The 22,000-nt window shown below is 42.4% G+C and overlaps 1 protein-coding gene across 1 annotated transcript; it reads left to right on the forward strand.

Moving 5' to 3' along the window:
- The first annotated feature begins 1,644 nt into the window (after window positions 1-1,644).
- On the forward strand, window positions 1,645-21,207 carry LOC118417553 (IgGFc-binding protein-like). The gene is made up of 29 exons (XM_035823143.1): window positions 1,645-1,726; window positions 6,110-6,215; window positions 6,582-6,829; window positions 7,191-7,328; window positions 7,557-7,711; window positions 8,318-8,583; window positions 8,936-9,138; window positions 9,565-9,748; window positions 9,990-10,228; window positions 10,846-10,982; window positions 11,175-11,412; window positions 11,538-11,686; window positions 12,028-12,305; window positions 12,518-12,720; window positions 13,288-13,435; window positions 13,765-13,872; window positions 14,169-14,348; window positions 14,593-14,769; window positions 14,895-15,071; window positions 15,335-15,511; window positions 15,747-15,923; window positions 16,042-16,218; window positions 16,337-16,513; window positions 16,628-16,804; window positions 16,923-17,099; window positions 17,638-17,817; window positions 18,275-18,397; window positions 19,155-19,267; window positions 19,640-21,207. The coding sequence occupies exons 2-29, from the start codon at window positions 6,143-6,145 to the stop codon at window positions 19,715-19,717; spliced, it is 4,857 nt and encodes a 1,618-aa protein (XP_035679036.1). The 5' UTR covers window positions 1,645-1,726; window positions 6,110-6,142; the 3' UTR covers window positions 19,718-21,207.
- Window positions 21,208-22,000: the final 793 nt, after the last annotated feature.

Genomic DNA, 22,000 nt, shown 5'->3' on the forward strand with positions numbered 1-22,000 from the left:
TCTCATTGGGTACGATCAAGGAGGTTATATTCAGAATGGTACGATCTAGAGGCGGTTCGTGCAAGGTGCCGGATTAACCGACGCGCGCAGGATAGTTCTGGAGTTTGACTGAGCATAACCTGACCCAGTAGGTGAAAGGCTTTATGATCTCCATTCGTGAGTCAGAGTCAACATTCCGCCGGACTGATTTTTCCAGACGTATTTCCTTCATCTGTCACGCATACATCGCCCTGATTATCCTAGGAAAATAGAGTATCATAAAGCCACGAGTCATTGTCAAAAACATCAGAGTACGATAATTATTGTAATATCGTACTTTTTTTCGAAAATGACACTGAAAAATTTGCCCCTTTAGCTTTTGTAATAGTAAAAGCTAAACGAGCAAATTTTTCAGGGGCAGACGAAATGGGCTTTTGATCAGTGATATACGCATTCCTTTATTCTAATGATTCCTGGACACCTTTGTTTTTAACGCATTAGTTCCAACTTGTTAACTAATTAAAAGTAGTGTGACAAAAGAAAACTTGGTTCTCATTGGATACAATCTAGATAGAGGCGGTTTGTGCCAGTCGCTCCGGATAATTAGAGTTTGACTGAGCATAACCTGACCCAATAGGCCAAGGACCCATCCCGCTTCGTGAGTTCAACAGGGTCGACAGTTAGATTTTTCCAGACGTATTTCCTTCATCTGTCACGCATACATCGTCCTGATAATCCTGAGGAAAATGGAGTATCATAAGATCAATGGTCACTGTCGAAAACATACGTACGATCATAGTAAAAGCTAAACGGGCACAATATTTCAGGGGCAAACGAAATGGACTTTTGATATGTTCTCAAGATATACGTATTCCTTTATCATAATTATTCCTCGACACCTTTGTTTTTAACGTACTACTTCCAACTTGTTCATAACACTTGAAATTTAAGCGTGAAATGACAACATTAATCACTAATAAGGACAATAGTGTGACAAAAAAAATGACATACTTGGTTCTCACTGGATACAATCTGGAGGTGATTCGTGCCAGTCGCTTCGGATAATTATGGATTTTGACTGAACATAACCTGACCTGGTAGGTCAAGGACTCATCCCTCTTCGTGAGTTCAACAGTCAACAAACTGACCCTGACACAGTTCCTCTATCCGTCAGGCATATACGTTCGCGTAAGTCCGAGGATATCGGGGTATAAGGCCACTGAGGAACTATAAAACAATTGTTTCAAGAATAAAGTGCGACGTGCCATGACCGCTTGTAACGTTACCTTCCTACCGATCCTGACATTAGAATGTTGACGGTTAGTGCACACACCCTGATGTCATTACATCCGCTGATATGACCTACCATTGTCCCTGTCAACGTTCAAACACAGCAAATTCCTTGGCAGTCATATTGAAATATGAAACATAACTTTCTTTGTCGTAGATTTATGTATACATATTTATATACAATTTTCCCGCTCTGTACCAACCATACTACATGTTAATAGCCATTATCGCCGTGTGTATAAATAGCGATAAACAATAGGTTGACCTCACCTATTAAGATACATGTATGATTGATTGATTGTGTTGTATGTCATCTGACGTACAAGTTAGACCGGTGTCAAACGACTTAAAGTTGGCTCGCGACAGTGTGATGCGCAGTTTGCCGAGGTCCAGCCACTCGAGCTCGATCGGACACATTCACAGACAACTCAACAAGACTTCAAGTGAGTCTCAAAAAGTGAGTGTTGACCTTGACTTTGACTTTATTCAGGTTGCTACAAGAACTCTGCATGAATATTTACATGTAAGAAAATAATATTTGGCTGCAGATTTTGCTCCGTATACCCCTCTTCCTGGTGTCATCGCACCAAAGTATAATCTCCACATTTTGTAATTTTACAAAGAAAATATGTATCTTGCTCTAAAACATTAGAATTTTCATGTTGCTGTTCGTCTTCCAGAGCCCATGCAGAGCCCCAAAATTATCTTGTTGCTAGATTTTTAAAAAAATGTAATTCATTTTCAAGTACTTCGACAAACCTCCATGCCGACACCACCTTTATCAACCAAACTCTTAAAAAAAGTTCAACTTAGGAGGATCGTATTTTTAAAAAAAACGGTGTTGGAGGAAAAGTGCGGCAATATTTTCAATTTCGCGATTCATTTTGGTCTTCAGCTCTGCTGTTTGTCCCACAAATAGAAGAAAAAAGTACCCTCCTTCTCAGACTTCTAAAAGCACTAAATTTCCTTTTTTGGTCATGTCGGGAGAGAGAGTTTGCCGGGAGATTGAATATTCGCGCCACCAGAAAACTCCCCGGCTTTAGAGAACCTTAGCCTATGTTGAAAATCACGAACTGAAGCGCTTCCAAAAAATAAAAGCTAGCGCTTCTAGAAGTCTGTGAAGGAGGCTGAAAAAGGGACATCATTGTTGTCGTAATAAGGAAGCTTTCAATGATATACAAATATATGAAATCCACAATTATACAACATTTGATAGAGCAACTACTTAGATACAATCTTAACTTCCTCCGTTACATGTCCAAGTTTATTCAGCAATTTTAGCCCAAGACACGGAAGAAAACTAGGTACGTTCTGTTTTTATTGATTGGAGTATAATTGTGTCATACCCCTATTCCACTTGACGCGGTCTCACGGCGCTCTCACTGCGATGGCAAATTTGCCTCAGCTGTTCGCCGTGAGAGCGCCGCGGCAGGAAAAGCTGCTCTAGTGGAATGTCTCCGGCGACCCTAGCGCCCTCTCAGCGCGACAAAAACTCAAATGGTCAGCATCTTAACGGTCTGCCAAAGATGTAAAATATTACTCAACGAATTTCACATTTTTTGTGAATAACGTTTTGTAAATTTTGTTGTCTTTTTTACGTAAAAGTATGACTTAAAAGTCATACTTTTACGTATGACGCAATACAAGTTATAAAATCAAGGCTGTAAACAAATCCAATTTGGTCACTCACGGTACAGTCGCTCAGCATGATTATTCATGCGTTCGGTTGCTGTTTTATCTTAAATGAAATTTGCCCTGTAGCGCTTTTTTAACAATAAATATATCTAGCATCCAATGCTGTTATCGTAAATCATAGAATATTGAAACTCATTGATCTATTGAAAATAAGACTTTTCATTGGTATTCGTATCATTATCCATAACCCCTCCCCCAAGTAATCTCGTCGATCAGCAGTTGTTATCGAATGCCGCATAGAGATTGCTTTACTTGTGGTACTTTTGTTGTCATGTGTTGCCTATCACTATTATCTATTTGTCCGCGGTCTGCTTTCCTACACCCAGCTGCCCCCAGAACATAATGCGCAGGTTAATTTAGACCACTGATTCTATCCTCCGATACGGTTTAAATACCCCCCCCCCCAGGATACCACGACGCCAAATATTTAATTGTATGCAGGTCATCTTGTTTGAGAAGATATATGACCTCATCAATCATGAAATCTTCATGATCAGATACGCCCAACGCAATGGGTGACATACAAGATACAAGTCAAAAACTGTACACGATGGAATCGCCAGCTCTTTGAGCGCCACTCCTTACTTATCATTTAATTTTCTCAAATATGTATTCCGCATTATAGTAGTCACAATACTAAAAAATGAACCTAATATATCTTACAAAATGACTTCTTCACAAACGTTTGGCCCCAATGAGCACAATCACATCTCCACTTATTTGAGCATAATTTTCTTTTGCTTCATTATACATGTATCACGATCAATTTCAAAGTTGTCGCAGCATGCACCGTGGAATATTGGTAGCTAGCAAGAGATCCAAGCTATGTGTGCAAACAAGACCGCTTGGCAGGCTTCCATACTTTGGGGTTTGCCTACCCAGTGAGTGCTTAGTACGTGTTCCTGACGTCACACATCGTGCACCGCACGTATGCAGGGTTGGGCCTAATGCCATACATGTACTACATAGAAGGGGTCCATCTAGGCCAGGCTAGAGTCGTTGCTCGTCTCATGAATAAGTAATCAAAACGAACGTAGTTCTTTGACATAGGGAAAACGCTTTTTGGTGATACATCATGGAATACAGTCCAATATTGTACAAATGACCAGCTAACGATGATAGTACAATCGTCAAACTCTTGAGAAAAGTTTATTTAGCACCTACTAGATCAAGACACATGGGAAGTCCCGTGATAATTTCCCCTCGGCCCTCCTTCCCTCGCCCCGTCATCTTTTATAATCACGGAACACGATGCACCACAGACTTGTACTAATTGTAGGATGCGAACGTCGCCCCCAACACATATCTTTATCGAAGAGACTAGTTTAAAAAACATGTTCTCATGTCATTATACCGACATATCTATTAAAAGAATGGCGACATCATCTGAAGTCAAACCTTTGCTCTTAAGCTTGTCACCTTGGGTTCAAGTCATCTTGCCTGAAACGCCTTGGCTATCTAAAAATCTCAGGCTCCATCTTACCAGTCGATAACAAAGTCAAAGCAGTACGGTTAAAAGTGGCTTTTTGCTTTTTGCATATTTTGCTCTATTGTTCACCCTGTCCAATGACGTATGACATCTTATTATACAAGGGATGGGCCGAAAGCTGTACCCGCGCGTACCAGTCACCGAGAGCGTTTCCTGGTGTGATCACGAATCGGACTAAAACTTACAAATGAAACAATTTTCATGCTCTACCTTCGGGACAACGTATTTCAAACGAATGACGACATAATCTGCAAACCTTTGCACTTGGAACACAATTCATGCAGTCGTGTTTTAGGCACCTCGTCTTTCGACTAATTTCTTTTTCAAACCCCAGAGCCATCGGATAATCAGAAAATCACAAGCTTCCACTTAATCACTATTTTATGAGGGCATAGAACAGACCTTATATGACTAAAATGCCCTCTCTCTCTTAGCACGTTTTTGCCCTGTTGTTCACCTTGTCAATTACGAACGACACCTGTTGCTCAACTTTTCAATGACGTATGATATCTCATTATACAAGGGATGGGCCGAATACTGTACCCGCGCGTACCAGTCACCGAGAACGTTTCCTGGTGTGAACCGGGCTCAAACTTTAAAACAATTCTCATGCTCTACCTAGGGGACAATGTATATCATCTACAAACATGTATCTTCACTTGGAGCACAGGCAGTCGTGTTTGAGGCACCTCGTCCTACGACAAATTTCAGTGTCAAATGCCGCCATCGGACAATCTGAAAATCACAAGCGTCAATATTCATAAGAGTAAAAAAAAACAGACCTTACATGTCTAGAATGTTCTCTTGGCACGATTCCATTAATTGCTCTGTTGTGCACCCTGTCAATGACGTACGACACCTCATTATACAAGGGATGGGCCGAAGACTGTACCAGCACGTACCGGTTGCCAAAGTTCCAAACAATACTCGACCTGTGGGACAATGGGATGAACTTGTTGACATTTCAATTTTCAAGCTGGTTGCATTCTACCTCTTGATTGAAAACATGTATGTCGTACTTACAAATTTTGATAACTTGGGCATTTACAGCGTCTCTACCAAACGTTTACTCATAACACAAACGAGCCAGAGTTCTAAAATTCAATATGAAATAAGGTTTCAAAACTTTTTCTACCTGATATACGGCTATGCATTATGCTTGTACAGCCACAAATGTGTACCCCAGGTGCCATGCAGATGTGATTAATCAAAGTCGAGAAATGTCAAACTGATCGTGCAGATTCAACTGGGTCTCTACTCACAATTTCAACAAAAATTATAGTTGTTAACTTCAACTAGGCATCTAAGGTACAAGTTTTTTTACGAGGACAGCCTCCGAATTCGGCATTTTGTGTGACCAACCATGCAGTCATGGTGCTCAATGCACAAAAGGGCCAAGCACAAGGAAAAGGTATATGTCTAATTTTAGTAAAATATACACACAAACTTTACTGGGACTAAAAAGCCATATAATGATATATGATAAAATGGGTTTGATAAAAAATTGACAGAGATATGATCACCGAATTACAGATTCCTACCTTTTTGTGACAAATTCTGGACAGTGAGATCTTGTGTACTGTTATCCATACTAATCATCTTATAAAGCAAGGTTATGACGTTTTGCTTTGTAATGTCCTGTTGGACATGTTACAGAAGAACTCAAGGACGAGACGCCAAGCCAACAGCATGCGTCCTCATCTGAGGTTGGCGCTTATGTTGCTCCTTTGGGCCTGTTTGCTGGCAGGGGCCCAGGCTAGAGGTTTGTGATAGCTTAAACCCTAATTATGGTAGTACATATATTAGAAATATGTGAAACTGCCTTTATGACATAAGTTGTACTAGTGCTTCTTGATCAGCTTTTGCAAATTCTGTGAACAGCCCAGTCGTACTGTTGTCGATTCCTCTACTAGCACTATTTAGAATTCACTTTGACGTTCAAGTTTTTTGTATTCAGCTCACGGTTATATTGATTTGCGTAAAAATCACTTGACATTATAACAGTCGTAATGTCAAGATATATATATTATAAGTTGATTTTTCTACCCAAAGCACCAGTATTTTCATTCTGGGAGTCTTTGAGTAAACAAGATGTGACCGTTTTGTTCATGATGTTCCTTGCAAGCAGCAGTCTGCAGGGCATCAGGCGACCCGCACTACAGAACGTTCGACGGCCGCGAACACCACTACCAAGGAAAATGCAACTACACATTTGCTATGGACTGTGGTGTTAGTAACGATAGTAACGACTTTAACGTGACAACAGAGAATGTAGGACGCGGTGGAAACCCAAATTCTGCAGTTTCTCTCGTGCGTCACGTATACGTAGAGGCACACGGATTCGTTGTTGGAATTCACCAACGTAGGAAAGTCAAGGTGAATCATGGTTTTCTTAACTTTTATTCTAGCAGTAAATGTGTACGGGAAGGCTGGTGGAAGCGGAAGTATATCGTTACGTAATTATAAAATGATTTAGCAGTAAAACTCTGCATCTTTAATCTAACAGCTGCAGCATTGTGGTATGAATGACGACATAAGCAATAACAGCTATCTTGACTAACAGATGCCATGATGGGATATATACAAACAAAAAAGTACCTATCCAATTATAGGAAAACTTATTTCAGTGGGTTTACAATGTCGTTGTGTTCCTGGAATACATCGTTTAAGGTATCAATGGCAAAATCCGCACTTAGCTTTGCTGTTTACAAACGTGCATTACTCTTCCATCAATAAGGTCAATGGAGAGCCATACTCACTTCCCTTCAGCCTGGCGGATGGTAAGATCAAAGTCAGGCTAAGTGGAGGCTTTGTCCTGGTTTTCCTGACAACTTACAACGTGCAAGTCGCCTACAATGGGGTTTCATTCGTCAAGGTAAGTGGTTCAGGATGAGGTTATCAAAGTTATTAATTCTCATTCAAGATGCACAGTTCACACCAGCTGCCAGAGTGCCATGCTGCATGGCAAATAAGCAATCCGACGAATAAGCGCCATGGGTAAACTCTATTACTAAAAGTATACATGAACGCATGCAATTTGCACACATTTGTACAAGAATGTAGGACATAGTTGCAACGACTTAAATACTACCATGTATTGTAGGTGTACGTTCCGAGTGACTACCGGGGTCGAATGTGTGGTCTGTGCGGCAACTACAACGGTGACCGAAGCGACGACTTCATGACACCAGAAGGCTTCATTGTTCAAGACCTAAACATTTTTGGGAACAGCTGGTTCGTCAACGTTACCAATGCGACGTAGGTTCTTTTGACAATAAGATAAGATGTACTGAATTACCCGTTAGACGATCAGTATTATCCGTGATTCAAAGACGTTCTCCGTTCGGAGCAAGCATGTGCAGCGACAGGAGTTGCAGGTAATATGTCAAAGCTGAAGGCCCCTAACATGTTAACAGTTCTCCTCTCGAACATTCGTTTATATCTCAGGGGCCTCCACCTTTGACATATTGCCCACAATTCCTGTCGCTGTACATGCGTACTCGGAACGGTGAGTGTGTTTATTTGTTGTTCATCTGGTATGTTCTTCTCTTTCTCACGCCATACTGTACCGGAGCACTAAACTCCATAATGCTCGTCCTGTTCCAATAGACAATAATTTTAGGACGAAAAAATATAATACATTATGCTTCTTCACAGTATACGATATACCCACTGGTTCCGCGCGCACCAAAAAAAAAAAAAATTCAGTACACCAAAGTCAATTATGATATATTGAAAACAAATATTCAACAACACCTATCACATACCAATCAAGACAATCCATCCAGGCCTTCCACACACAGACTCCCTTCTTAACCTAGGTATATTTTTATTTCTCATATGAATTGAATATATCTCCGTCAGATGTCCAAATCCTCCGGATGCCCTTTGTACCGACGAAGAACGAGCAGCTGCCGAGGCGGCTTGCTGGGTGCTGAAGGATGCTACCGGCCCATTTGCCGTCTGCCACGGCACCGTGGATCCTGAACCTTCCTTCCAAAACTGTGCCTTTGACATGTGCCTGTTGGAGCAAACCGACAGTGCACTTTGTCAGAATCTGGAGAACTACGCCGACGAGTGCCGGGAAGCTGGTGTGGCGCCGTTTCATTGGCGGACGGAAGACCGCTGTCGTACGTAGCCTGATGCCTGATTTTTTTTCAAAATTGCATGATACAATGGCATGATATGTTCTCCAGATTTTCTTTCCCAGGTGACTTCCTTTACCAGTATGCACGACTATTGTGCGCACATTACATACGCCTCCTTTCTGTGTTCTTTCAATCGTTTGTCTTAAGTCTTAGCTGCCTCCTCTATGCATAGATACTCACCCACCACTGTTGCCCATTCTGTCATATTCCAATCACATAAACTGCATAGTGTAGTGGAGGAAGGGTTGAGCACATTTTGAGGCACATATGTATCTTACATACAACTCACAGCATTCTTCTAACAAAGAAAAACCTTTTTTGGTCCTTACAACAGCTTTCTACTGTCCCTTGGACAGCACGTACTCCATATGCACCAGCTCCTGCCCTGCGACCTGCCCGGACCCCACCGCTCCAAAGCAATGTACGGAAAGCTGTGTAGAAGGCTGTGAGTGCGATCCTGGCTTCCTCTTTAGTGGACAGCAGTGTGTTCGGGAAGAGGAGTGTGGCTGCATGAACGAATACGGGCGTTATTTCATGGTCAGTACGAATTTGCTGAGTATCATTAAAAAGCATGTGCTCAGACAAATGTTGGACATTTAGTCGTTGAAATGTTCTTTAAGCTTTGTGTGCGTTGTTGTTTTTGATTCGGTGCTTCTACAATCTAAGCCCTATGTCAGATTCGTTTTAGTACAACCAGAAGAGTCTGACATTCACTAAATTTTGCCGTTTCTTCAAATGTTTATGCGGTATTATTGATCGCCTGTAAGTTTAAGTACTAGTATGTGATAGTAACGTCTCCATTGATGAACATTGATAATTGGCATATGTTCACTTTATACTTTGGTTGAATAGAGCTTAACTGGAATAGAAAGATTGGAATGCAAAAAGTATTCATCGTTTAAATGCAGTAAAATGACGAACACGTATAGTTCTGTGTGTGATGATTGATTCAAACCTTCGCAGCTGGGAGAAACCTGGAGTGAGTTTGGATACGCCTGTGAGTGCGAAGAGGGGAACGTCATCACTTGCGATGCCGTCACCGGTCCTCCGTCAGTAGATCAACCCTGCAATCAGTTTGGTCAAGGCTACAAATGGGTGCTGAGAGCCGGAGTTTGGGGATGTTACTGTGTGGAACATGAATGCTCTAGTGAGATTTTTTTAATAGATTCTTACTTCCATTTGCTATACTGTAGCTTCTGTTATCAAACAGCGAAAATACGAGTTAGCATTTACCGTCATAATGGTGACAGACGGTCACTCAAAGGCTATATCGGTATGACAACTCTGCATGTATAATAAATTTTGTTTCATAGTGATTAACCAACTTGCTGAAACTATTCCTCAACGGTTGTATATTTCTTCAACAACGCATTTTATTCCCATCAAAGATGTGACCGTTTGCTATGCGTGGGGCGACCCACACTACTACATGTTCGACGGAGGCGAGCATCACTTCCAGGGACCATGCAGGTACACCTTAGCGAAGGACTACGGCACCAGTTGTGACTTCATCGTTGAAGCACAGAACCAACCGCTCATTTCGGCGCCACACCTTTCCTTTGTCAGTGAAGTATACGTGGAAGCATACGGATTAACAATTGGAATACATCAAGGAAAAGTCGTTACGGTGAGTCCGACCTTTTTTTCGGTCACTTTTAAAGTTGTATTGTGAAGGTATGCGACGTTAGTAGCGTGGCAGCCGCACACAAAGGTCTTTCCTTAGTTATTTTTTTTATCGCAACGAAGCTGTAGAAAATACTTATTTGTTTATTTGTTTACTTATGTAACTCACTACTTCGATGATTTGTGTATGACAGTCAACCTACCTGCCTACTAAACCTTTTTGGTTGTCCTCCATCTATTTTGAAATATGCAACCAATCTTGTTAACGGATGCAGTTCCGGACTAGAGAGCACTTCATCTCCTTTTCTTGAAACGTTATGGAAAACATAGAAGACGGGGTTGAGATTTATTACAACATACATCGAATACGCCTAGGTCAATAAGTGCCTTTGCGGATCCGTGTACGCATGTGCAAATACAGGAATTGTGGGTAATATGTCAATGGTGAAGCTCCCTGACTTGTCAATGTCTAAACGTGATTTGTTTGTCTCGGGGCTTCAATTCATCTTTGACATATTTCCCACAATTCCTGTCTCTGTGCATTCGCATTCTAAACCGTGAATATGTTTTATTGTAGTTTGTCTTCTTTAGCCTCAAAACGATGTTTATTAAACCAAACAGGTGGACGGCGTGCTGCACTCGCTACCCTTCAGCAAATCACTGGACAAGATCCAGGTCAGCCTGGGTGTACATTCTGCCCATGTATGGCTGGTGAACTACGGCGTAACCGTCTCCTACGATGGATTTACCCGTGTCAGGTAAGCATTTACCGAAGAAGCTACATGGATTTGTATTTTGGGTTGCATTTCAATCAAGGTAAATGGATTCAGACTACGATAAATTCGTAGTGCCTTTAACTAGGTGCAATTGGTGAGTATTGAAAGGTACAGTAAACATGTATGCACATGATATATATATATATAAGTATAAGACATAAAAATAAACATCAGGTATGCTGACATGGCCCCGAACCAGCTTGAGACACAGGTACGAGACCGTAGTGGCTGGCGGTCGCTAACGAAGCTTGCACAGGAAAACCTCGAAAGGACTCGCAGAACTAACATTGAAGAGGCCAGGCGCAGACGCAAAGCAGCGGCAGCAGCAGCAGTGACCAGGCAGCAGAGTCAGCCCCAGTTCAGCTGTGAACAGTGCGGAAGTCCCTGCAGGTCCAGAATCGGACTCCTGCAAGTGAAAATAGATGAGAGGAGGGCACGTAGAGGTCATTATCGATCACGATGGACAACCAAGACATTATGTATATCTGTGTATGTATATAAACACCATGTATAACTACACTACTACATGTACTGCAGGTGGCAGTTCCAAACGACTACCGGGGCCAGATGTGTGGTCTGTGCGGCAACTTCAACGGCGACCCGGCTGACGACTTCATGATACCGGACGGGACTATTGTCGGAAATGTAAACATCTTTGGGAATAGTTGGCTCACCGATAATGAGACGTATGATCTTTTGAATATATGTACAGATTGATTGATTGACAGATTTACTTCTATGTCTTTCTGCATAATTACTATTAATCGTGTCCGTGGCTTACATATTTCGCTTGGCATGTTCTTCTTTTTATGTGATATATTCTGCTTTTGTCTGTGCAAAAAATAGACATTTGATAATCACTAAAAAGACTCTCTTACTTGGTCAGCTCTTGGTCACAAGTTAATATGCGTCGTCCACATGGACGAGGAAGTTCCACAAAATTCTTTCTCTGTGGCAAAGTTCACTGCCTGTTGATGAATAACTTTTGTCCTTTAGTAAATACTAGTAGACCTTATTTTCATTTCAGTTGTCCAGAAGATCCCCGACCAACTCAGCCTCCGGACTGTACCGTTGGCGTGCGAGAATATGCTGAGTTGGTGTGCGAGCTGCTCAGAGATGATGCCGGTCCGTTTGGTGTTTGTCACGACACCGAGAGTCCGGAACGGTTCTACAGTACCTGCGTCTTCGACATCTGCGGGAGGAACGGAGACATCATAGGACTTTGTCAGAACCTGGAGGCCTACGCTAGGGCCTGTGTGCAAGCTGGCGTGGAACCATTTTCTTGGCGGCCTGAAAACCTCTGCCGTACGTTGTCAAAGATTTACATGTTATATCCGCACACATCCGTACCGCACTCACCAACAAGCTTTCGGTCTCAAGTCAGTGATATGACCCGAAGCCTAAGTGATGTAGGAGATTATTACCTCCATGAAACCTTAAATCCATTATCTGATCAAAATTTGTTTCTATTGCAGGGACGGGATTGTCTTTTTCTAACATTTTCCTTTACCTAACAGCCCTAGAATGCCCAGCAAACAGCACGTACTCCAATTGCACCAGTCCATGCCCGGCCACCTGCCTGGACCCGACCGCTCCGGACCAGTGTGACCGTAGCTGTGAAGAGGGCTGTGAATGCAATGAAGGGTTCCTGCTAAGTGGACAAGACTGTGTTCTGGAAGAGCAGTGCGGTTGTACTGACGATGAAGGACGTTATTTCACGGTCAGATGAATCACCATTTGCCTTTCTTAAAACAAAATAAAATGAAAACAAAGCAAAAAAAAAATACAAAAAATATATACACTCCAACTGTTAGTCATGCTGGTCACGACGATCGGTCTGCATGAGAAGTTCTGTAATGCTATTGACGATAAGAGTAACTTCAACAATCCTCCCGCCAATTATCACTGCATAAATGCACCTCAAAGAGGATGACAGATGATGATGATGATGAAATGCATGTTTTACTAATGTCCAGCTTACAACTAACTATAGTAATTGTGGGAGATATGGATTCTGTACATACTAGTGATATGCACAAATGATCTACATATCATGTTTAAATTGTATCTTATCTAAGAAGGTTTTTCTTGAAGTTTAATATTGTTGTGTTACTTGAAGTATACGTTAACAATTTGAGATAATTATCATCGGAGGTTGTTCAATGAGAGTTGTTAATCTATATGCATGTGTTGGCACCCCATATCAGCCAACCTTGTTGGGTTTTGCCTTGTAATTGTCTTGCCAGTAATTTCAGCAAATGAATATAAATGATCCAACCTTCTGTAGCTCGGAGAACGTTGGGGTGGTGACGGGGAAACCTGCGTCTGCGAAGCGGGAAGTAAAATCACTTGTGAGGACTGCAATGAGGGCGACGGCTACGATTTGGTGCTCAGGAATAACGTATGGGAATGTCGTTGTGTCGAGGACCGCTGTGGTAAGTGAGACATTTTATTTTTCTTGGTAACGTTAATGTTTCGTACTTTGATCTACTACAAAGTGTGTTAAAGAATGAACATTGAAAAACTATGTCCCAGCACACAGAGCGACTCCTACTTAATCTTCGGCAGATCTACCGTAGCATCCCTCGGGAAGTCGAAGTCAGAAACACAATTTTATGTCCCCTCTGTAGCCAGTAAAGGCCAACCTCCGTTCAATCTTATGCTAATTTTTGAAGCTAAATGCACTTCACGTTGATATGTTTCATATACCTTTAGACTTATTCAATTTCAATTTAGACATTCTTCTTTGTAATGACAAAAACAGACGAATGCACCTCTGATCCATGTCAAAATGGCGCGACTTGCGTAGACGAAGTCGACGGGTACACCTGTACTTGTGTTCCTGGTTATGAAGGAGTTCACTGTGAGAGAGGTAACTCTGTCCATTATGGTTATCGTCTTATTACATCATGGATTTTCGACTAATTTGCTCATATCAAAAAGTTAGAAAGCGTATTTGATTGGCAGCATCAGACGATTAATACGTGCGAAGACAGCATCGAGAGGGTATTGTACCAGGCAACTGAGTCAATGATAATGACCATATGAATTATCTACAAACATCATGTGTTCAAACTATGATAGACAGACATTAGACAAACAGCCGCCTCTCTTGCATCTTCGGTCCAGAAATAGACTCTGGTTTTAAAATTGTATTAACCATTTCAGATGTGCAATGCCCGCTGTTGGCGGCCCCAAGCAATGGAGTGCGGACACCCGCTACCGGAGCCACCTCCTACCAGAGCATAATCACCTTCACCTGTGACAGGGGATACGTCCTAAACGGTGCTGCTACCACGACGTGCCAAGCTGACGGAACATGGAGTAATGCTGTTCCAACATGCGAACGTAAGACAACTTTCAAGTTAATACATATGCTAGAAATGTCCATCAGATTGTAAAATAGACACGTTATAAGATGCGATAGTCTTTCAAAATACAACCAAGACTATTTCCTTCTATATTAGATAGCGTTAAAATTGATAAGTAGAAAAAAAACAAGGTTTGCATTACTTGTCTAATGAGTAGCCCTTGTAAAATTGTAAACAAACATAGATTAAGTAGCGTAATCAAAGCTTGTCGACTGTTTCAGCCATACCATGCCCTCTGTTGACGGCCCCAACTAACGGAGCACTGAGTCCTGCCGGACCGTACGCCTATCAGAACCTGGTCACATTCACCTGTAACCCGGGATACGTTCTAACCGGCGCTGCTACCACGACGTGCCAAGCTGACGGAACATGGAGTAATGCTGTTCCAACATGCGAACGTAAGATGAGTTTAACACTTATTGCTACCAGTGATTTCTAGCAAGAATGAATTTACAACAAGATGTCACCGTATTTACATATCTTAAGTTAAAGATCCTTAAACAAGACTTTCAAACCGTTTCAGCCATATCATGCCCTCTGTTGACGGCACCAACTGACGGAGCGCTGAGTCCCGCAGGACCGTACGAGTACCCGAACCAGGTCACATTCACCTGTAACCCGGGATACGTCCTAAACGGTGATGCTACCACGACGTGCCAAGCTGACGGAACATGGAGTAATGCTGTTCCAACATGCGAACGTAAGATGAGTTTAACACTTATTGCTAAAAGCAATTTCTTGCAAAAATGCACTTTTAGACTTCAATATTCTAGTGGTGAGAAAAACCAAGGGTTGCCCTTCAGTATTCAAACACTGGAAAAATGACTTCTACAAAAAAGACTGTTGTTTACACCAGCCTATACTAGATAGTGGTGAAAACATAATCAGGTGTATCTTTGCTGCTATTTTCTCGTCGACAAAAAGACGTCACATACCTTAAACAAGACTTTTAAACCATTTCAGCCATATCATGCCCTCTGTTGACGGCCCCAACTGACGGAGCGCTGAGTCCCGCCGGACCATACGAGTACCCGAACCAGGTCACCTTCACCTGTAACCCGGGATACGTCCTAAACGGTGCCGCTACCACGACGTGCCAAGCTGACGGAACATGGAGTAATGTTGTTCCAACATGCACGCGTAAGACAACTTTCAAGTTAATACATATGCTAGAAATGTCCATCAGATTGTAGCATATTTTGAATAGAGACGTCATAAGATACGATACTCTTGCAAAATACAACCAAGACTATTTCCTTCTATAGGTATATGCGATAAAAATTGATAAGTAGAAAAAAACAAGGTTTGCATTACTTGAGTAGAACTTGTAAAACTTAGATAAAGTAGCGTAATAAAATCTTCTCGACTGTTTCAGCCGTGCCATGCCCTCTGTTGACGGCCCCAACTGACGGAGCGCTGAGTCCCGCAGGACCGTACGAGTACCCGAACCAGGTCACCTTCACCTGTAACCCGGGGTACGTCCTAAACGGTGATGCTACCACGACGTGCCAAGCTGACGGAACATGGAGTAATGCTGTTCCAACTTGCACACGTAAGATGAGTTTGACACTTATTTTTACCTTCTAGAAAATTGAAGTTACAACAAGAAGTCACCGTATTTACATATCTTAAGTTAAAGATCCTTAAACAAGACTTTCAAACTATTTCAGCCATACCATGCCCTCTGTTGACGGCCCCAACTGACGGAGCGCTGAGTCCCGCAGGACCGTACGAGTACCCGAACCAGGTCACATTCACCTGTAACCCGGGATACGTCCTAAACGGCGATGCTACCACGACGTGCCAAGCTGACGGAACATGGAGTAATGCTGTTCCAACTTGCACACGTAAGATGAGTTTGACACTTATTTTTACCTTCTAGAAAATTGAAGTTACAACAAGAAGTCACCGTATTTACATATCTTAAGTTAAAGATCCTTAAACAAGACTTTCAAACTATTTCAGCCATACCATGCCCTCTGTTGACGGCACCAACTGACGGAGCGCTGAGTCCCGCCGGACCGTACGCCTACCCGAACCAGGTCACATTCACCTGTAACCCGGGATACGTCCTAAACGGTGATGCTACCACGACGTGCCAAGCTGACGGAACATGGAGTAATGCTGTTCCAACATGCACACGTAAGATGAGTTAAACGCTTATTGTTACTTTCTAACAAAAATGAAGTTACAACAAGAATTCACCGTATTTACATATTTTACAGATCCTTAAACAAGACTTTCAAACCATTTCAGCCATACCATGCCCTCTGTTGACGGCCCCAACTGACGGAGCGCTGAGTCCCGCAGGACCGTACGAGTACCCGAACCAGGTCATATTCACCTGTAACCCGGGATACGTTCTAAACGGCGATGCTACCACGACGTGCCAAGCTGACGGAACATGGAGTAATGCTGTTCCAACTTGCACACGTAAGATGAGTTTGACACTTATTTTTACCTTCTAGAAAATTAAAGTTACAACAAGAAGTCACCGTATTTACATATCTTAAGTCAAAGATCCTTAAACAAGACTTTCAAACTATTTCAGCCATACCATGCCCTCTGTTGACGGCACCAACTGACGGAGCGCTGAGTCCTACCGGACCGTACGAGTACCCGAACCAGGTCACATTCACCTGTAACCCGGGATACGTTCTAAACGGCGATGCTACCACGACGTGCCAAGCTGACGGAACATGGAGTAATGCTGTTCCAACATGCACACGTAAGATGAGTTTGACACTTATCGTTACTTTCTAGCGAAAATGAAGTTACAACAAGAAGTCACCGTATTTACATATCTTAAGTTAAAGATCCTTAAACAAGACTTTCAAACCATTTCAGCCATACCATGCCCTCTGTTGACGGCACCAACTGACGGAGCGCTGAGTCCCGCCGGACCGTACGAGTACCCAAACCAGGAACGCGCAAGTCGATGTATACTAGTTATGTCCATCAGATTGTAGAATATGTTGTAAGATGACGAACCTTTTACAAAAATACAATCAATACATGTACTTTAATTTTCTTCTTTATTAGATTACTTCATTAGTAGAAAAAACATGAGGTTTTCATTACTTTAGTAGAAACGTTGACAAACTTGTAGAGAAACATAAATTCCTGGCATCCAGATCACTTCAGTGTCACTGACGAAAACTGGTGGATGCCGGTTGAAACGTCTGACCAAAACCATATCCAGTTGCTGAATATCTATGTTTTGGCATAGATTAAGAAGCTTAATGAAAGCTTGTTGACCATTTCAGCTGTACAATGCCCGCTATTGGCGGCCCCAGCTAACGGAAAGCGGAGACCTCGTACCGGAGCCACCTCCTACCAGGACGAGGTCAGCTTTAGATGTGACAGTGGATACGAACTGAACGGCGCTGATTCCACGACTTGCCAAGGTGACGAAACATGGAGCAACGCTGTTCCAACCTGCACCGGTAAATATGACATTTTTCATTTCATATTTATTATGAATCATGATAGCAATGTCCATGTCATACCTGTGACGCGAAAACGTTCGATACGGGTGTTCCGGACCGGGCCATAACTTCCGTATCGCACAGGTTCGAAAGGCGTATCACACAGGCTTTCTTCGAGTAAATCGAACCGTTTCGAACGGGCCGAATACGGCACGGTTGACAATTTGAATACCTGATTCAGACGTTGGAACATTGCTGTTGCAACACTTTTTGTTCGAGGGCACCAAATTTGTTCAACTTCTGGCGCATTTCGCATCAAAAGATGGGTTTTCTCAGGTGGGTCCCAGCCCTCCCGCGGGTGATACGGAATACACCGTGTTGTATTCTATATATATATAGCATATGCACGTATTGGCACCATAGGCATGAGGCACAATGCGCTACTTACGATTTTACCTTTTTCCCCAACATGTAGACATCGATGAGTGCGCAACTCCAACTCCAAGATGTAGGAACAACCGGGAATGCGTGAACACTCCTGGTGGCTACGAATGTGAATGCAAGGACAACCTCATTGAGTTTAGAGGCAGATGCCTGGGTAGGTACATCTTGACTGTGTACTGTGTGAGCCTTAGCTGAGATTTGGCAGGTCCATTCTATTGAAAACGCATCTATATCAGGAATTATTCATGTACGTTTGTGAAGGAAATGGACCGACTTACTAGCCTTCTCTAACAGTGAGCTAATAAGCCATAGACGCCGTATATAAAAACCTATTACTAGTAAATAGCCCCCTTTTAAACACGCACAAGACGGCGATTGCTCTGCGCTTTCACTGCGACCTAAAGCTGATGTGTGTAGACTTAGATTTCATACTGAGTATATCGTACCAAGGAGCTTTTATATCAGATATAAAATTGTATTTTCAACGCAGCAAATTCTGGGTGGTTTGTGATCATTGATCCCAGATGTTGTTTACTCCAAAAGCGCCACGACCAAGCATATTTCTTCCATTTCTGATTGGCAGGAGATAGCGACACTCCATGTGGCCATCTGGCTTCTTGGAACGCTCTCTCTAATAATCATTCACTTCCCTTCTCAGCTGTAGCACAGGCAACAGCAAAGCTTGTGTCTCTTGCGGTATAGAAGTCACAAAGACGATTTTGATATAAAAGCTCCTTGATCATACAAAGCGCAAAGTGTGACTGAGAAGGCAACAAAACACACAAAGGGTAAATAGATTCGTTTTTCCTATAAAATTCGTTGAGCGATCTATCATATTTTAGTCCTATTGGAAAGGGGGTATGATGAACAAACCTTTTTGTTGAAATTCTGACTCTTTCCTTTATCCCTAGAAATGGTTGAGTTCAACATAGTCACCCGTTTGGTTGAGCACCAGGTGTACCAGGACCTTTTGGAGAATAACCCCGGGGAGTTCAAAGATCTTGTCATCGCCATTCGTAAGAAGGCAAGTGTCTAAACATTAGTTGGACGCTATCTACTGCATTTATGTTAGACAAAACTGTGATTTGCATGATTCACAAGGGAAATTGTATGACACTGATTCACCACAAGACGAAAATAGATATAGGTAAAGGCGCCTTGACAGAGCCAATCATGCATGTGAAGTGGACATTTGGCAGTAATTGAGTCACACCGCTTGCATACTTAGAGCTGTGTACATTGAGCACTCAAATGATAGGTAAAACATAGGATGTCAAAACAGAAAACGGTAAACATGTACTTGTTGGGGGGGTGGGGTGCAAAAGGTCAAAATACATCGCCAAAACGCAACGGCTTTCAATTTTGTTTTCTAAATAATCTTTGTACTTATTTTCAGGCCACACGACGTTACCGAGAGGGTAGGTTGACCATAAATGAGTTCAGAAACGCGGACATCCTCGACTTTCTTCCTTAGAAATCATCTACAAAAGTCCTACTATGCAGAGTGGCGATTAGGACAAGAAGAGGAAGAAAGTCTGGTATAAAGTCAAATATGAATGCTCAACCATATATAAAGAAGCAATCAAACGCACACTTTCAAAATAAATTTAGTTAACGCTCATCCTTCGCAGACTTTCGGAGCGGTAGCGGGGTGTTTTTTGGGGGGTGGGGGGGTGGTCGCGATTTTCACCACGGACTAAGGTTCTGTATTCCGAGAGGGAGTTGAACGGAGAAGGACAACCTGAGCCCTTGTTGAAATTGCTAATCAGCGCTCCCACACAAAATAAACGCTGCTGTGCTAGAAGTCTACGAATGAGGCTACTACGTAAGGTTATACACTATAATTATTTTGCTGTCCATAGTATGGAATATCAGTTGCAGAACCTGGTGTTTAGATGACAGGTATAGCTAAACTTACACAGGGAGAAAGAAGACACCAGATGGACCATCACCCATCTGTAGATGAAAGGTCCCACTGCTTACATGTATTTATATCTGAATGCTTACTTGCTGATTTTAGCGTTTCATACAATTGTAATTTGTTTTTTTTGAGTGGTCAACTGAAACTGAACGCGGTGTAGTGCTCTTTCGAACTATTGCTGCTGCTGCTGCTGATGATGATGATGGAACTATTGATGATGATGAGGATGATGATGATAGAACTATTGCTGTTCAAATGTATTTACGCTGGGCTACTTGGACATATAAGATGTAGTTGCTAGATCGCTATTTAACATAATGTATAGAGTATATAATCATATACATGCATGACCCTCCGCCCTGGCGAAGAATAAAAAGTTCACTGTACGTATGCACTGTTCTAAAATGGTGGTAATAACCGTCTTCTGAAATTGAATAATGGAATCCGATCTTTCACTGACACACTTTGTATTCACCCCTATTAGTAAAAAATTACAGCTTCTTGGATGCTAATGAAATTTATCGCTTTTCAACTAGAATTGCTAATGCATGCGTTGAATACCAATATACAGCTATGACTGTATTTAGCCTACTCAGCTTCCACAGTAGGAATAACAGTTTTGCTTGTAGGTTTTGGACACAGGGAATAAAAAGGAAGGTCCCAAATTTCGGTGTCTCTCTTTCTGTGCGTGTGTGTACCTCATAGGCAACTCAGTATCACAACATTTGAAACATAACTGATCTTCGCAGTGCAAGCTTTTATTTAAAAGAAGATCACGGTTCATGACGCGTGTCTACTACCATACTACAAGCCAATTGAGTTAATATTGACCAAACTACTAGCATCATACATGTACGATGTACGTAACATGTGGTGTCGGATAGTGTGCCTGTCCTTATACATTGGCCTAAACAAAGAAATATATTGTCACCGGAAGGAAGCCAACAGAGAGTTATCAAGCTGGTGATGGCTAATCTTTGAAAACCAAATCGATCTCGATAGATGATAATGTCATAAAACTCCTAGCGATTTGCGGATAAACTGTAGTGAATGAATGAATGAATGGTTTATCCGATCAATATGATCAGACAAAAAGTATGTATCAGACACAGGCTGAATTGCATACTTTTACACTTAACAGGAAGCCGCGATGTGTCTACAGCCCTCTAGAAGCCGGTAATAAATGAAACTGTCCGGTTTTGGTCGTCGTCATCCTTGTTGTAGGCTTCCTAGGGCGCGGTGCACAAATGTCGTACGATCACAAACTATGGCGTTTTGGGAATAGTTGTGTATGACAGTCTGTGTCTTGCAAAATGTAGCTATATTATTACCAGATAGGCTGTCTCAAATTCCTGCAGGTGGTTGGTTTTGTCACAGCCTACTTGAAAATCCTACGACACGAAAATCGTGCGACGACCTCAATAAAAAGCGGTCTTCAGGCCGATATGAGGTTTTCGTAAATGAATTAAGGTTTGAACTAAAGACCTACAGCGAATGTCACCGGACTCTTAGGGTACACTCAACTTTATTGTAATCTCCAAGCATAAGATAAAGCATGGCCTAGGAGTGAAGCTGGCCTAGGAGTGTGTTTCGCCACCGTTCTTACGCTACCGTAGGATCTGCTTGGAGATTACGTTCACTGCTATTTCCCGCCTACTGGACCCTCCACGAGTCTCCCAACGCGTCCATATTTTCCGCTAGTGTGCCGTCCGGTGTCAGGTAGTCGTCCGTCCCGTTCAAGTTGTAGTTCCCACAAATTCCGCACGTGGCGCCTCGGTACTTCCTAGCGACGTTGACCATGACGCGGCCGCGCCCGTCGAAGGACACCTTCACCCC

Source organism: Branchiostoma floridae, chromosome 6, assembly GCF_000003815.2.
Source record: "Branchiostoma floridae strain S238N-H82 chromosome 6, Bfl_VNyyK, whole genome shotgun sequence".
NCBI classification, from domain to species: Eukaryota; Metazoa; Chordata; class Leptocardii; order Amphioxiformes; family Branchiostomatidae; genus Branchiostoma; species Branchiostoma floridae.

Coding starts and splice junctions, on each gene's coding strand:
- LOC118417553 (XM_035823143.1), top strand. CDS start 6,143: ATGCGTCCTCATCTGAGGTTGGCGCTTATGTTGCTCCTTTGGGCCTGT. Junction 12,306..12,517: donor GCGGCCTGAAAACCTCTGCC/GTACGTTGTCAA, acceptor TTTACCTAACAG/CCCTAGAATGCCCAGCAAAC. Junction 13,436..13,764: donor TTGTGTCGAGGACCGCTGTG/GTAAGTGAGACA, acceptor TGACAAAAACAG/ACGAATGCACCTCTGATCCA.